The sequence below is a fragment of the Haplochromis burtoni genome, unplaced genomic scaffold, assembly GCF_018398535.1.
Source record: "Haplochromis burtoni strain Fernald_Lab_line unplaced genomic scaffold, NCSU_Asbu1 Contig_157, whole genome shotgun sequence".
Taxonomy (NCBI): domain Eukaryota; kingdom Metazoa; phylum Chordata; class Actinopteri; order Cichliformes; family Cichlidae; genus Haplochromis; species Haplochromis burtoni.
The window spans coordinates 1,371,751-1,386,808 of record NW_024582518.1 but is presented as its reverse complement, the minus strand read 5'-3'; the positions used below and the strand labels follow the sequence as shown (position 1 = coordinate 1,386,808).

Below are 15,058 nucleotides of genomic sequence, written 5' to 3'. Positions count from 1 at the left end.
ACTGCTTTTATGACCTTTTTAGTGGGGAGAACATAGCTAGGATTTAATGATTTAACAAATCTTTTGAATCCTTTGTCCTCCACAATGCTAAATGGCTGGGAGTCCTCAATCACCATGCTGACCAGGTCTTCATCTATTTGAGATTGTTCTCCTGAGGAAAGACAATAAAGATAAAGCACAAATATAAATATCACACACGTAACTTATAACAGTTGTATAATATTGTTATATCATTTAGTAACATTACTGCATCCTATATTATCATTGCATTTGATGGCTCACCTGGTCTTGCTCCACAATCGGTGTTCCCCTTATTCTCATGCAAAGCTCTGTAGTGCCTAAGCATGGATGAGGTGTTGTTGTTATATCCCAGCTCCCTGGCACATAGCAAACACTTCACCTTGTACAAAAGTCAAGACAGCTTAACATAAATTGTATTGCACCATCAGTATTATGAAAATACATCTTCTGTAGAAATTTACATACCTTGTTGGGAGGAATAAAATCAAAATGTTCCCACACAGGGGAGGACATCCTCCTCTTCTTAGCTGGCTCCATTCTCTCCTGACTTTCTCTCCTCACTCTCATAAACCTCCAAACGGTCTCCAAACTCTCACTAACCGCAACTCTCCATCAAACACCCACATTTTGAATGAAGTCTGAGGGGTTTATATCGCTGTCATATCTCGCGGCAAAGTTCGAACCACTTCATGAACCAGTCACGTGGTACAGCCGGGCAGCGAGGCTTCGGACGTCATCATTTTCAGCTCCTCCCATAAATGAAGCAAGCCTCGATACGCGCTTCGCGGAAACGCCCCCTCCATTACTCGACACACGCTCCGAAGCCTCGATACAGAACGTCCCATCACTACTTTCTTGTGCTGCAGTTGCTGAATTCACTTTGGCTCACACTCTACCTCTGGACTCAGGATACCAAGCAACCATTTTGAAAATCACTCTGTGCCTCACCTGCCTGCCCTCCTGCCATCACACTGCATCTGAAGACCCCGGATCTCAGGTCAGCCTTGTCACGCCACTCAGCTCCACTGGATTGTCATCACCCCCCTCTCAACACTCTATGTCCCCAACTGCAAGTAAGAATTGCTACTCTTACAACTTGCCACTTCAGAGCTGCCTCCACTACCTCCCTAACTCCACTCTCTTCTCTCTTCAGTGTGACTGTTCCCTGCTCAGCTCCACTCTGCATCTCAGGCCCCTTTCCCTTGCCCTAGCCACGTTTCCCAGGCCACGCCATGTCAAACTCCACGTCTTACTGGGTTTTTTTTTGTCCTTGCTACGTTTCTTGCGCTTAAGCCTAATAAATTATTGTTACATCATCTGCTGTCTCTGCTCTGGGGTTCTGCATCTGAGTCCTGTTCAGTACAGACCACTCGGTCCCGTGACAGTAATGCTTTGTGGTTTCACAGTCACACTGATGTATGTTTGTAGACTTACTGAAATAGCCCAGAGTGTCAGTCTGTTTGTGTCGCACTTCCCTGTGCTCAAGTGACTGTCAGTGTCATGCAGTTTGATTAAGCACTGAACAGTCTTCCAGTCTAGAAGGGAAGGTCTCAGGAGTAAAATTTCACAGTTAGGTTACATTTAGGTATTTGCTTTGATTTGTTCCCAAATAATGAAAACTACATTGTGGGCGGTGCTATATGACTGTTTTACTGTACACCCAATGTATAATAAATATTAATGACATTCAGCCTCACATGTTCCTTTTATTTATTTATTTTTAAAAATAGCTTGTTTTTAAAATTGATATAATAAAAGAAACATGAAGTTCCATATTAATCAGATCAGTGTGTACAGCACTAACGTCACCAATGTCTCTTTTATCTCTGGCGAGATGTTGAGTTATGTCCCTCTGCCGGTGAGAAGATGAACTGCATGGAGTCAGTTTAATGAACGTAGATGACATGAAGTGTTTTTAAATCAACCTTTGATAATTGTACAGATGACTGCTGATAACCATACTCACACCATGACACAAACAGTGATATCAATTAAAGTCATAATATGTCAAAGTCATAATATGATCCTGGGTGTACACCCAAACACATTACCACAGGGTAACACACTGAGAAATAATCATTCATACCGGTTTTTCACTTAAAAGAGCACTTTCTCAGCAGTTTTACTTTGTGATACTGTATTTATTTTGACCTAGGTTGAATTAAATGTTTATGAAGGTAGATAGATTTATAGATAGCTCTATATATATATATCAATCATAATAATCTGACAATACTATAATATTGGCCATATTATATTTTCATTACCACAGTGAGAGGACTTTAGTCTCATGAACAACATTAACTAATTGTTATTTACTAACAAATCTTGGAATGACTGTTCAGCACAGAAATGAAGCCCAGCAATCATGTTTTACAGTCCCGTGGTCTCAGCCTCAGATACTCAACTAATCAAAATGATGTCATGACAAAAATGAATGACCAACAAAACATTTTTCTCTTTCATTTCTGTCAAACAATGCTGTATAACGTGTCTCACAGAGTTAAAATGGCTGTGTCCCTGAATTGGGACAATGCCATTGGCTGTATCCCAATTCAGGGTCTGCAGCCTTAAAGGCCGCATTTTAATTACGTCACAGCGACGCGACGAAGGCTGTCCCAATTCAAAGGCTGCTCGAAATGCGGCCCTCAAATGCGTCCTTCATTTCACTGAATTTTAAGGATGTGGCAGTGTAGACTTGGTGGCCCAACATATCCCAGAATGCATAGCGCGGCTGTGGGTGTGGATAATTTTGCCGGGGAAAAAAAACGGCAGAAGAGGGGCGGCCGAAGAGCAAACTTTTAAAAGTAAGAACTGAATATTATGTTACTTATTTATGTGCGAATGCTTAATAACGAAGAACATTAAAACATTACTGTTGGCCACATGTCGGGAAAGGTATGTGACATTAGCGATGTTTGTACTAACTTGGTTTTAAAGCCTTTACTTTAATATATACGCCGTTCAATAGTTGACGTTAATCTTACAGAGAATGTGATGATTTTATGGATATTTAAAGTCAGCACTGAGACAAATTTAGTAATGCCAACATATTAATATGTCATTTTGGCAACCGTGGCTCAGGGGGTTGGGAAGCGTATCTGTAACCGGAAGGTCGCTGGTTCGATCCCTGGGTTCTCTGTCCTGGTCATTGTGTCCTTGGGCAAGACACTTCACCCTACCAGTAAAGAAGAGTTGACATATGAACTTATAATGTATGGGATTTTGGAAAAAAACGGGGAAAAAAGGGAAACGTGTTGGTGGATAATGGTGAATTGTGTTAAAGATGCTCTGTGGAGAGCGAGAAACATTTGTGTATTTAAAAAATATGAAATATCTGAAAGAGTTGTAATCAATAGTATGAGTTGTTTGTTAAAGGATTACATTATGAGAATCTCAGTTGGAGATAATGAAGAAGACAAAAGAAAGATGTGGAAAGTACCAAGGAAGTATTTGAATATTTATATGTAGGAAAATGTGAGAGTATTGTGTGTTTGTTTATTTTTTTCCCTTTGTGGGTTTCCCCATCTTGGGTTTTGATTTCAGAGTCTTGGTTGTTTATTTGTTTTATTTCCTTATGAATGAACAGATGTAATTTTTGATTTTGAACAATAAAACTCTTTGAAAATTGAAAATTGAAACTTCACGAGCTATGATTGATTGATTGATTGATTGATTGAATGCTTTATTGGCCATATGCAGGTTGCCCCGCAGAGGAAATAGGACCCCCCCCCCCCCCCCCGTCCTCCCCTCTTCCACTTTGACCAACACACAACATCAAGACCAATCACATGGGAAATACAGGCTCGAGTATCGGCAGCGTTGCAGAGAAACACTGAAATAACTTACAAACAACAATAGGGAAACAAGTACATAAGTAGAAATAAAATGAGACCTCTTCTCAGTTGGCACCTTTTATGAGGACAGCTATGATCAACGGAAACAAACACCAAAACTCCTTCAGCACAGAAGCACATTAATTCCACATCACAACATTAGAAAGCACGTGACTACCACAGGGATAGTTTGTGATTTAGAGGGGTGGTAATTCCATAGGAACACAGACCAGTCGCCTATAGCCAGCGCCTACTCATTTCTTCCCAGCCGCGGCACGCAGATCCCGCCGTCTTCCCCGCAGAAACAAGCATTCGAAGGCGTTTGGAAAGGAGGGATGAGTGCGTGACTTAATCACGTGTTATATGTGTACTGCTGTGTGCGTGTCCAGAGTTCAGCTGAGACAGTGTCCTTCGTCCCTATCAGGCTAAGTAAACAGTCTGCCAGCCAACCCAGGTGGCCTTGCATGGGATGGGAAGAATAGTCATCACACAGTCGTTATCAGGGAGTTGTTTTGGTGGGCTCCAGCCTTGGGCCTGAGCAGCTGGCGCCGTGGTGTCCAAATGTTGAATATTGTTGATTTCTCCTTTATGCGGAGTCGCCGATTTGATCTGGCACTCTGACCTGGTCTTCGTGTCCGTTGGGAAGACCCGTTTACCTCCCCTACTGGTGTTGGCCAGAGGGGCCGATGGCGCGATATGGCAGCCTCGCTTCTGTCAGTCTGCCCCAGGGCAGCTGTGGCTACAACCTGTAGCTTGCCTCCACCAGTGTGTGAATGCGAGAGTGAATGAATAGTGGCATTGTAAAGCGCTTTGGGTGCCTTGAAAAGCGCTATATAAATTCAATCCATTACTATTATTGTTATTATTAAAAGAAAAATATTTGTCTCTCATATATATATATATATAACACAGTTATATATATATACAGTGTCAAAGAAACCTGTCTTTGAGTGAAGATTTAAGGTGACAGGAAATATAAATAATATAAATAAATGCAGCTTGAATCTTTACTGAAGCTCAGGATTTGAAACAGACTTCATTCAATGCTGTAATAACTAATAATGATTGAAATTATAACTTTAATATTGCCCATATTATATTTACATTACCAAAGTGATATGACTTTAGTCTAATGAACAACATCAGCTAATTGTTATTTACTAGCTAATCTTAAATGACTGTTCAGTACAGAAGTGAAGCCCAATAATCATGATTTCACAGTCCTGTGGTCTCAGCCTCAGATACTTATCAAATCAAAGCTCATGTAGAAAGAAACAAACAAATGAACAAAACATTTTCTCCTTCATTTCTGTCAAACAAAGCTGTATGAAGTGTTTCCAGCTGTCGGTGTCACGGTTGCTAGGCAACCTGGGCAGCGTGATGGAGGCTAGACCGTCCCATTTCACAAGCCTCTCACTTCCGACCTTAGCGGCCCTTGTGGACCGTTAAGGCTGTGTACTTTAAGGCTGCAGAGCCTGAATTGGGATATAGTGGTTGAGAAGGTAATTTATCCATTTAATCAGCTGTGATGGATCAAGGACACATCTAAAACCTGCAGGGACACCGGCCCTCGTGGACTGGGATTGGGGACCCCTGCTTTACAGTCACAGGACGCTGTAGGAGGGACAGCAGTCCCAACAACAGAGTGAGGAAGAGATGGAGGAAGGTGAAATTATCGCAGTAAGAAAATTGATGGGGGGACATAATAAGCAAGGGAGAGATTCAAGGGTTCAGGTAAAATGATTGACTACTTTGACCATGAGCCACTGCTACTGTGTGTTGCTTATAATTGCCACATGCAGTGCAACTATCCTAACCCAGTAATTGTACCGACCTGATCAGACCTTTTTCAATATCAATAATTAAACAAAATGACATATACACATGTGTATGTATGTAATGTACACACATCAGGTCATCAGGGTGGGCAAGTTTCAATAAAATTTGACCAATACTTTAGCAGGAGTAGAGAGTCTTGTGAATAGTGGCAAGATGGACTGACAGAGGATCCTTTACAATGGCATGAGCTCACCAGTGCTGATGATCAGTTCTACTCTCTTGCCAGTGGAGGGCGCTGCTCACTTAATGCATTATTATTGCACCTTTACTTACATTCACTTCTGTTAAACATCAACACTTTGGTTGCTTTTTCTTTTGGTAATGTGTCTCCTTGCATGCTTCACTTGAACCTCATCCTCTCATTTGAGCCTCTCCCAGTTATGATGACAGAGAAATTTGAGGGCCAGGGAGCCAAAAGAAGAGCACAACTTAGATATAATATTCTGCAAAGCTGGACCATGTGACCAGATACATGGTATGGATAAATAGAGCACATCTTCTTATATTATAACACAAGAGGTCATCTGGACAGGTAAATGAATGATTTACAGTCACAGTTACAGTTTTTGTCACTGTTTTATTTGAGTCTATACCACAACAGAGTAAAACAATGTTCAGTATTGGTAACTGACTATCTGTATATCTAGGTTCTAAAGGACCATTTAATTCTCCAAATTTGACCACAGACACGTTAAAATCTAGTTATGATTTCATCACACTAACAAAAGTAAAAATAAATATCAAGATGAACCCTGACTGCTCAACAAACTTACAAAGCCAGGAAAGAAGTTTACAAAAAATCATTTAGAACAGTTTAAAACATCAGCTGAATCCATAAATCTGAAAACATGTTTCAAAATGAAAGAGACCGACATGTACGGACTAAACTATCTGTTAGGACACTATTATGCTAAACTACACACAGAGTCACTGAGGAACCAGAGGACCAGATTCCAAACCCAGGATAAAGAGGTTCAGTGAATGTGGTGTTGAAGGTGTGGAGGTGGATCAGAGTGTCAGAGGAGACTCTGTAGAAGGACAGAGTGCCAGCAGGACAGTCCACATACACTGCTACTCTGTTAGAGACAGAGGAGGAGGAGGAGGAGATGGATGTTGATTTCTTATTGTGCCAGGCAGAGTAGCGGCCATCATCACAGCAGCTCAGACTCCAGGACTGATCACTCCATCCAAACAAACAGTCATTGTCTCGTCTCCTTGTGATTCCTCTGTAACTCACTGATATCTCAACTTTTCCGTTCCACTCAACTTCCCAATAACAACAGCCAGTCAGACCATCTTTACACAGCAGCTGAGGCCGTTCAAATCTGTCTGGATGATCAGGATATGATTGAACTTCCTTTGCTTTTCTCACCTTCATGTTGTCAGAAAGTTTGAGTTTTCTGTGTACTGTGTTTGTGTCGATTGTGAGTTGACAGGAATCTGATGGAGAGAACAAACACAATACAGCTGCAATTATTGATCCATCATCTGTTCATTGATTGACACTTTGATGATGACTCCTGACATCAGAGATGTGAATGAGTGATGTGACAGTTTGAAGATGGTTGAATGTGTGCTGCTTTGTTTTCATTAATCACATTAAAAACACACTTACACTTCCTCAGACTTCCTAGTTTCAGCCATCGGACTCCAGCAGGCTCCACCCTGAAAGAAAGAGGGGGGTCAGACCACCACAGTCTCTTTCAGCATGCACACATGGACATTACATCGCTCTCACACACATACTGTTAGACAATGATAAAGGAACAGTCCAACATTTTCACAAATACACTTGAAGAAAATGCTTCTGAAGTCTTGTCCAGCAGTTGTCATGATCTAGTTAGTCTGTTTTATTATAGCAGAATTCATAATTTAAATTATGTGGTTCATCATTGTAATCTCTATTTGTCAAAATGATCATTCATTAACTTAAACATCACTCAGTTATGTAGTTTAAAAAAATTATTTTCACAGGAGACTTCCTAATTAAAAAGACAATGAAGCTAAGGTTAAAAGGGGTTCACTGGTGCACTTGTATGCCTCCACAGGTGCGCAGAGAACCAAACCTTACAGCTACATGTAAAAAAAAAACCCCAAAAAAACAGTGTAGTCCAACAAAAAGATTGAAAGCATGCAGACAGGAGCAGCCGGGGATCAAATCACCTATTCTTCTTATCAGTAGTTGGCCTGTGCTACCTCTTGAGCTACAGTCACTTTAAGTCACAGCATACTAAAAGCTATTTCATCAATACTCCCAAATGAGTGAGAATGAAGCATGCATGTTTTTACACAATTTCAATGGAGTTTAATTTTACTAATTACTAAGCAATTAAACTAATTACTTTAGTTATTTTGTTCAGTTTTTTGGTTCTTTTTTCTTTTTCAGTGAGAGAAGTCTAGTTTGTTTGTCCATTAAAGTCAGGTCCAATATCTGAGGTGGAAATGTGAAGGACAGCAGACAGGTGATCATCACTGACAGAGAATCTGTACTTGGATTTGTTAAATATCATTCCTGTGTTTGTTTGTTGACATATAAATGTAGATCCATAGAGAACCAACATCTTCTGAGCAGGTCTACCTATATGTGGAAGGTTCTCCTCTTTGATAGAAAAATACCATCCCAGCAGTGATACTAGTTGAATCAGACTGACAGTATTGAATCAGACTGCATATCAATTAGTTCAATCTGAACATCATTGGAGCCTTCCCTATAATGCAAGTTAAGGGAAATGAAATCATGTGCATTTCATTCTAAACTGTTTTGGAATTGCTCTCATCATCTCTCTCTGAATGTGGAGAAGACGAAGGAAATTGTTGTGGACTTCAGGAGAATGCACACCCAACATGCTCCTCTGACCATTGACGGAGCGTCTGTGGAGAGAGTGAGCAGCACCAAGTTCTTGGGTGTGCACATCACAGAGGATCTCTCCTGGACGTACAACACCACAGCACTGGCCAAGAAATCACAGCAGCGTCTCTTCTTTCTCCGCAAACTAAGAAGAGCAGGAGCACCAGCCCCCATCATGTACACTTTCTACAGAGGCACCATCGAGAGCATCCTGTCGAGCTGCATCACTGTGTGGTTTGGAGCCTGCAATGCGTCCTGTCATAGAACCCTCCAACGCATAGTGAGAGCTGCAGAGAGGATCATTGGTGTCTCTCTCCCCTCCCTCCAGGACATTTACAGCACCCGTCTCACTAAAAAAGCCCTTTGCATAGCGGCTGATCCCACGCACCCAATGCAAAGCTTCTTCAAGCTGCTGCCGTCGGGGAGGAGACTGCGGAGTCTCCAGGCCAGGACCAGCAGACTGAAGGACAGCTTCATCCATCAGGCTGTCAGGAAGCTTAACTCCCTCCCGATTCTGCCCCCTCTCCCCTCTTCTCCTCCACGGTCTCACTGAACTCTGTCCACACACACACACACACCTCTGACTCACTCACTGGCCTGCACCAGTTACCAGTCACTTTGTGGAGCATTGGACTGCCATTACCTCATAAGACTTTGTTGTTACACTATCTCTTACCGTACATTACTAAATCTCCATTTGCACTATTTGCCTATTTGCACTACTCTGCCTGGTTTACACTCAATGTCATTTACCCTTACCTGAATATTGTATATTGTATATTGCATATCTTTCTTGTTAATTTGTATTGTATTTATTTAAATTTTTACTTTTTAATTATTTTATTTGCATTTTTTAATCACTCTCTTATATTTAAATGTTCATTTGCTATTTCATCTAGGGTTTGAGAGTAACGAAATTTCTATTCTCTGTATGTCCTGTACATGTGGCAGAATTGACAAATAAAGTTGACTTTGACTTTGACTTTGATCATGCGGGGCTCAGAACACATACCAGCTCAGGGCATATTATCATGGCAGAACCTACTAAACACTGTGTTAAATTCCCCATCAGAGAATGGCTTACTGTGTTTTTGTGATTATGTTGAAAATCAAAAATCTTGTCTTAACACAGCAATCTGCTCTCCACAAACTAAACACATAACTTTACTTTTTGATTACAATACATGAAAGCTCCTGCATCACATACTCTTTCTTCTGATAAGTCGTCTGTGTTCAAATGTGTGTGATGCTATGAGACGTTCTCTGTACCTGAGATTGTCAAGTCTCAGCTGCTTCAACAGATTCATGCCTGTCTGCCCTGGATGATTGTAGCTCAGGTCCAGCTCTCTGAGACAGGAGGGATTAGACCTCAGATCTGAGGCCAGAAGAGTACAACCTTCTTCTGTTATCAGACAGCCCGACAGCCTGCACATAATAATCATTACAGATACTATTAGAGAACAGCAGATAATTAGCACAAAAAAGTACAGGACAAACTACAATAATAATTCATTCTGGTTATAATACGAACCAATTTAATTTCTAGTCTGTGTTGAAATCCAAGGTTGATTCTGTTCATCGTTACATCCAGATCAACAGAATCAACCTTTTGGGATTTAGTTAGCTTGATGACTGAGCCTGAATCACGATATCTGTGTTGAAATATTTCAGTGGAAAGTGACCATTACATTCCATAAACTGTACGTTTGTATGTTATTCACTTTTTGATCATAAACATTTAGTCCAGATTTAAAACTCAAAGTTCAAAAATCAAACGAAGGAGAAATCTTAATTTTATCAGTGGGCAAGAATTAAAGAAGAAAAAAATGGAAATGTTAAAGAAAACCCCTCAAACTTGCATAAGTAACTAACCCCGGCTTGGGTTACTTATGCAATCCAGATTTCAAAATGTTCATCAACTAAACAATTGATTATTTCTGACCTGAGTGTTTCCAATTTACAGTGTGGACTTCTTAGTCCATCCAACAAAGCTTTTACTCCAGTATCCCTCAGGTTGTTGTTGCTCAGGTCCATCTCTCTCAGACTAGAGAACTGGAGACTGAGAACTGACGACATAGTTCCACAGCTTTTCTCTGAAAGGTTACAAGTGCTCAGTCTGAAGAGACAGTAATTTAGAAGAAAAAAACATTTTTAAAATGTCTAATTTAAACTTTTAATCACACGTGATATAAATAACATATAATCCCTACACCTGCTAAAGCCTAAAAAAAGATTCTTGATACTTATTGAAGATAAACAAATTGTTAAATAAAAACAAAAAAAATTGCTAATTTAGACAATTCCAAAGTTTTCCCCAACGTACTAAATAAATGTGTAAATCTCAATATGAAACTGGAAAACTTTAAATACTTAAAGAAATTCAGGAGTGCATGTTATTGTTTACATTCAATGAAGGTTCGAATTAGCAAACAGCTCTCACATTAAACCACAAACAATGTATCTGACCTGAGTTTCTCTAATTTACAGTGCATACTCTCCATTCCAGCTATCAAGAGATTTACGCCTGAATCCTGCAGATTGTTATTGCTCAGGTCCAGCGTTCTCAGCTCACAGCCTTCTACTTTGAGAGACAGAGAAAGAGCTTCACAGCTTCTCTCTGTCAAGTTACAGTTATTCAGCCTAAGAGAAAATACACAGAAAGCAGCAAATTCAGTCTTTATCTTCCTTGTGAATAGATCTTAAAAACTTTATGGTAACATACAGAGCTTTCTTAGATGCTTTGAGCACAGGCAGCAGCCTCAGAAGAGCATCCTCTGAAGCAGAATATTTCTTCAGATCAAGAACATCCAAATCTTTTTCTGATGTCAATAAGATGAAGACCAGAGCTGACCACTGAGCAGGAGACAGTTTCTCTGTGGAAAGACTTCCCATACTCAGGGACTGTTGGAGCTCCCCAACTAGAGCACGATCATGTAGTTCATTCAGACAGTGGAACAGGTTGATGCTTTTCTCTACAGACAGATTCTCACTGATCTTTTTCTTGATGTACTGGACTGTCTGTTGATTGGTCTCTGAGCTCATTCCTGTCTGTGTCAGTAGACCTCGTAGAAGGGCTTGATTGGACTGCAGTGAAAGACCCAGGAGGAAACGAAGGAACAAATCCAGGTGTCCATTTGGACTCTCTAAGGCCTTGTCCACAGCACTCTTGTGAAGAAATTGTCCACCACAGTTTTGGAGTTTGAGTTTATTACATGCTTTAGACCATGCAGAGGTTTCTCCTTCTAGCAGATTGACACAGAAGTTGAAGAACATCAGATGGACATGAAGAGCAGCCAGAAACTCCTGAATGCTCAGATGGACAAAGCAGAACACCTTGTCCTGGTACAGTCCTCTCTCCTCTTTAAAGATCTGTGTGAATACTCCTGAGTACACTGATGCCGCTCTGACATCGATGCCACACTCTGTCAGGTCTGTTTCATAGAAGATCAGGTTTCCTTTCTGCAGCTGTTCAAAAGCTAGTTTTCCTAGACACTCAACCATCTTCCTGCTCTCTGGACTCCAGTGTGGATCTGTCTCAGCTCCTCCATCATACTTGACCTTCTTCACTTTGGCCTGAACCACCAGGAAGTGGATGTACAACTCAGTCAAGGTTTTGGGCATGTCTCTCTGTTCTTTTGTTTTCAGCACATCCTCCAGAACCGTAGCATTGATCCAGCAGAAGACTGGGATGTGGCACATGATGTGGAGGCTTTGTGATGTTTTGATGTGAGAGATGATCCTAGAAGCCTGCTTCTTGTCTCTGAATCTCTTCCTGAAGTACTCCTCCTTCTGTGGGTCAGTGAACCCTCTGACCTCTGTCACCATGTCAACACACTCAGGAGGGATCTGATTGGCAGCTGCAGGTCGCGTGGTTATCCAGATGTGAGCAGAGGAAAGCAGGTTCCCCCTGATGAGGTTTGTCAGCAGCACATCCACTGAGGTGGATTTTCTGGAGTCAGTTAGTATTTTAGTTTTGTGGAAGTCCAGAGGAAGTCGACATTCATCCAGACCATCAAAGATGAACACAACCTGGAAGTCTTCAAAGCTGCAGATTCCTGCTTCTTTGGTTTCAGTAAAGAAGTGATGAACAAGTTCCACCAAGCTGAACTTTTCCTCTTTCAGCACATTCAACTCCTTGAAAGTAAATGGAAATATGAACTGGATGTCCTGGTTGGATTTTTCTTCAGCCCAGTCAAGAGAGAACTTCTGTGTTAAGACTGTTTTCCCAATGCCAGCCACTCCCTTTGTCAGCACTGTTCTGATTGGTTCATCTATTCCAGGTAAAGTTTTAAAGATGTCTTCTAGTCTGATTGTTGTGTTTGGTTTGTCTGCTTTCCTGGATGTTGTTTCAATCTGTCTGACTTCATGTTCATCATTGACCTCTGCAGTCCCTCCCTCTGTGATGTAGAGCTCTGTGTAGATCTGATTCAGAAGTGTTGAGTTTCCTGCTTTAGTGATCCCCTCAAACACACACTGGAACTTTTTGTTCAAAGTAGATTTAAGTTTACATTGACAAAGTGGAGCAAACATTTCTGAAAACACAAAAATAAATACATTACATTAATTTGGTTTTCAGAAAATATCCCAAAATTTCAATTCAGTAAGTATTGAGACATTTTTCAATTTTAAATTCATGCTGCAGCTTAAATGTTTTGAGAAATCCCCTTACTGCTCTGCAGACGGTCAGCCAGCTCTTCCTGCTTTATTCTCTTCAAAAAGTGTAACACAATTGTCACAAATGCCTCTCTGCTTTTACTCCTCTGCTTTTTATTGTCATCCTTCGACATATCATCTTCTTCCATCTCTAAATAATCTGGACTCAAAATCTCGTGCATCTTCTTCAGTTCATTCTTTACAAACGTGATGATGTTGTCCTCTAACAGCTGGAACAAAATATTATAAGAACATTATGTCAATGACAAAATAGTGCTGACATCATGTCCTTTCACTGGTCTACAAAGAGCAACATGAAGATGAATGAACATAATAGATGTAAGAGTGGTTGTTATATACTGTATGTACGCACCATGAATATGGAGTCCAGCTGTTTTTGATCCTGCTGGACAAAATGACCACTAGAAACCTCTGAATTTTCCTGGTCCAGTCTGTGGAGGACTCATGAATATTAGTTCATGCACAGGGGAAAGACAATGTAAGTGACATCTGAAGAAAAAAAAAAACTAAGGTGTTTAGATTATATATGACTCCATGTAGTTGTAAAAGTTTGCCACTCTTGACGATCTCATTGATACTCAGCTACTCAGCTTAGCATTTTTTCAACATTGTACATCTGATAAACAGTTATGTGTTAATTCCATGAAAGATCATTGTGTAAATTCAACCTGACACCTTCTATTATGTTTGTCAAATAACTTTAGCATATGTGTGCAAATTTAATGCAGGCACTTTTTTGTTGTGGGGTTTTTTTTATTCAGAATGTTTTCGTTCTAAACCCAACCAGCATCTGTATCAATGGATTTTCCATACACTTAATAGACTGCATCGATTTATTGTCTATCAGGGACAATAAGTAAAGTAAAGTAAAAGTAAAGTGTGCGAGTTAGTCCCCATAGGGAAATAGTTCCTCTGCATTTAACCCATTCACCCAGTGAAGCAGTGGGCAGCCACCAGTGCAGCGCCCGGGGAGCAGTGTGTAGGGACGGTACCTTGCTCAGGGGTACCTCAGGGTAGCTGTTCAGTGGAGTCGAACCCCCGACCTTCCGATCATGGGGCCACCACTCTACCTGCTGAGCTATCCCTGCTATCCATGCCAACAATATTATATTTTCACAGCAGATCCTCCTTTCATTTTATATTTCTTATTTCTTATATTCTAATAATTTCAAAAATATTCACACATTCAGAGGATTCAGTAACTGTTTGAGATTCTTTCAAAATCTCCTTTGATAGTGTTAAGATCCTTCTCTTCTACTATTGTCCTGTTTTCACTGTCAGATTGTGAACACTGGTGATGATGTAATCTTGGTATTTCCAGGTAAAATGAGTGCTTGAGTTCATTGTGTCTGAATGGATACGTACATTCTTCAACATAAAGAGCTGTTGCACAATTATCTGCCATTGTTTTCTGTAAATCTAGATTTCAAAGAATGTGAATCAACTTTAGTTTAAGGTGCAATCAGTGAGGTAAATATGATTTGGATTTAAATGGTAATTAGGTATTTCGTGGTCCTCATGATGTGACCCTCAGCCATTTACACTATGCAGGACTATGGATGGTCCTACAATAAGCTGCAGACGTTTAAATATACATCTGTGTATATATTATATAATAAAGGAATTCCTTAATACCTTAGTATTCCAGTTAATTTAAGTCAAACACCAAACTGATGGCTAAAATAGCGTCAGTGTTAGTAACAGCTCACCTTTCTGTAGGAGATGATTTTTGTCCTTTAAAATACAGGGAGTGCAGAATTATTAGGCAAGTTGTATTTTTGAGGAATAATTTTATTATTGAACAACAACCATGTTCTCAATGAACCCAAAAAACTCATTA

The 15,058-nt window shown here is 40.3% G+C and overlaps 1 protein-coding gene across 1 annotated transcript in view; it reads right to left on the bottom strand.

Moving 5' to 3' along the window:
• Window positions 1–6,262: 6,262 nt before the first annotated feature.
• LOC102297325 (NLR family CARD domain-containing protein 3) overlaps window positions 6,263–15,058 on the bottom strand; it is a 19,236-nt gene continuing 10,440 nt past the window's right edge. Inside the window, exons 5-12 of the mRNA XM_014336950.2 lie at window positions 13,571–13,649; window positions 13,214–13,427; window positions 11,267–13,076; window positions 11,011–11,184; window positions 10,487–10,660; window positions 9,814–9,969; window positions 7,312–7,361; window positions 6,263–7,136 (exon numbers count right to left, since the gene is read on the bottom strand). Of these exons, the coding sequence (XP_014192436.1) occupies window positions 6,607–7,136; window positions 7,312–7,361; window positions 9,814–9,969; window positions 10,487–10,660; window positions 11,011–11,184; window positions 11,267–13,076; window positions 13,214–13,427; window positions 13,571–13,649 (3,187 nt within the window). The 3' untranslated portion in view covers window positions 6,263–6,606. The remainder of the gene's footprint in view (window positions 7,137–7,311; window positions 7,362–9,813; window positions 9,970–10,486; window positions 10,661–11,010; window positions 11,185–11,266; window positions 13,077–13,213; window positions 13,428–13,570; window positions 13,650–15,058) is intronic.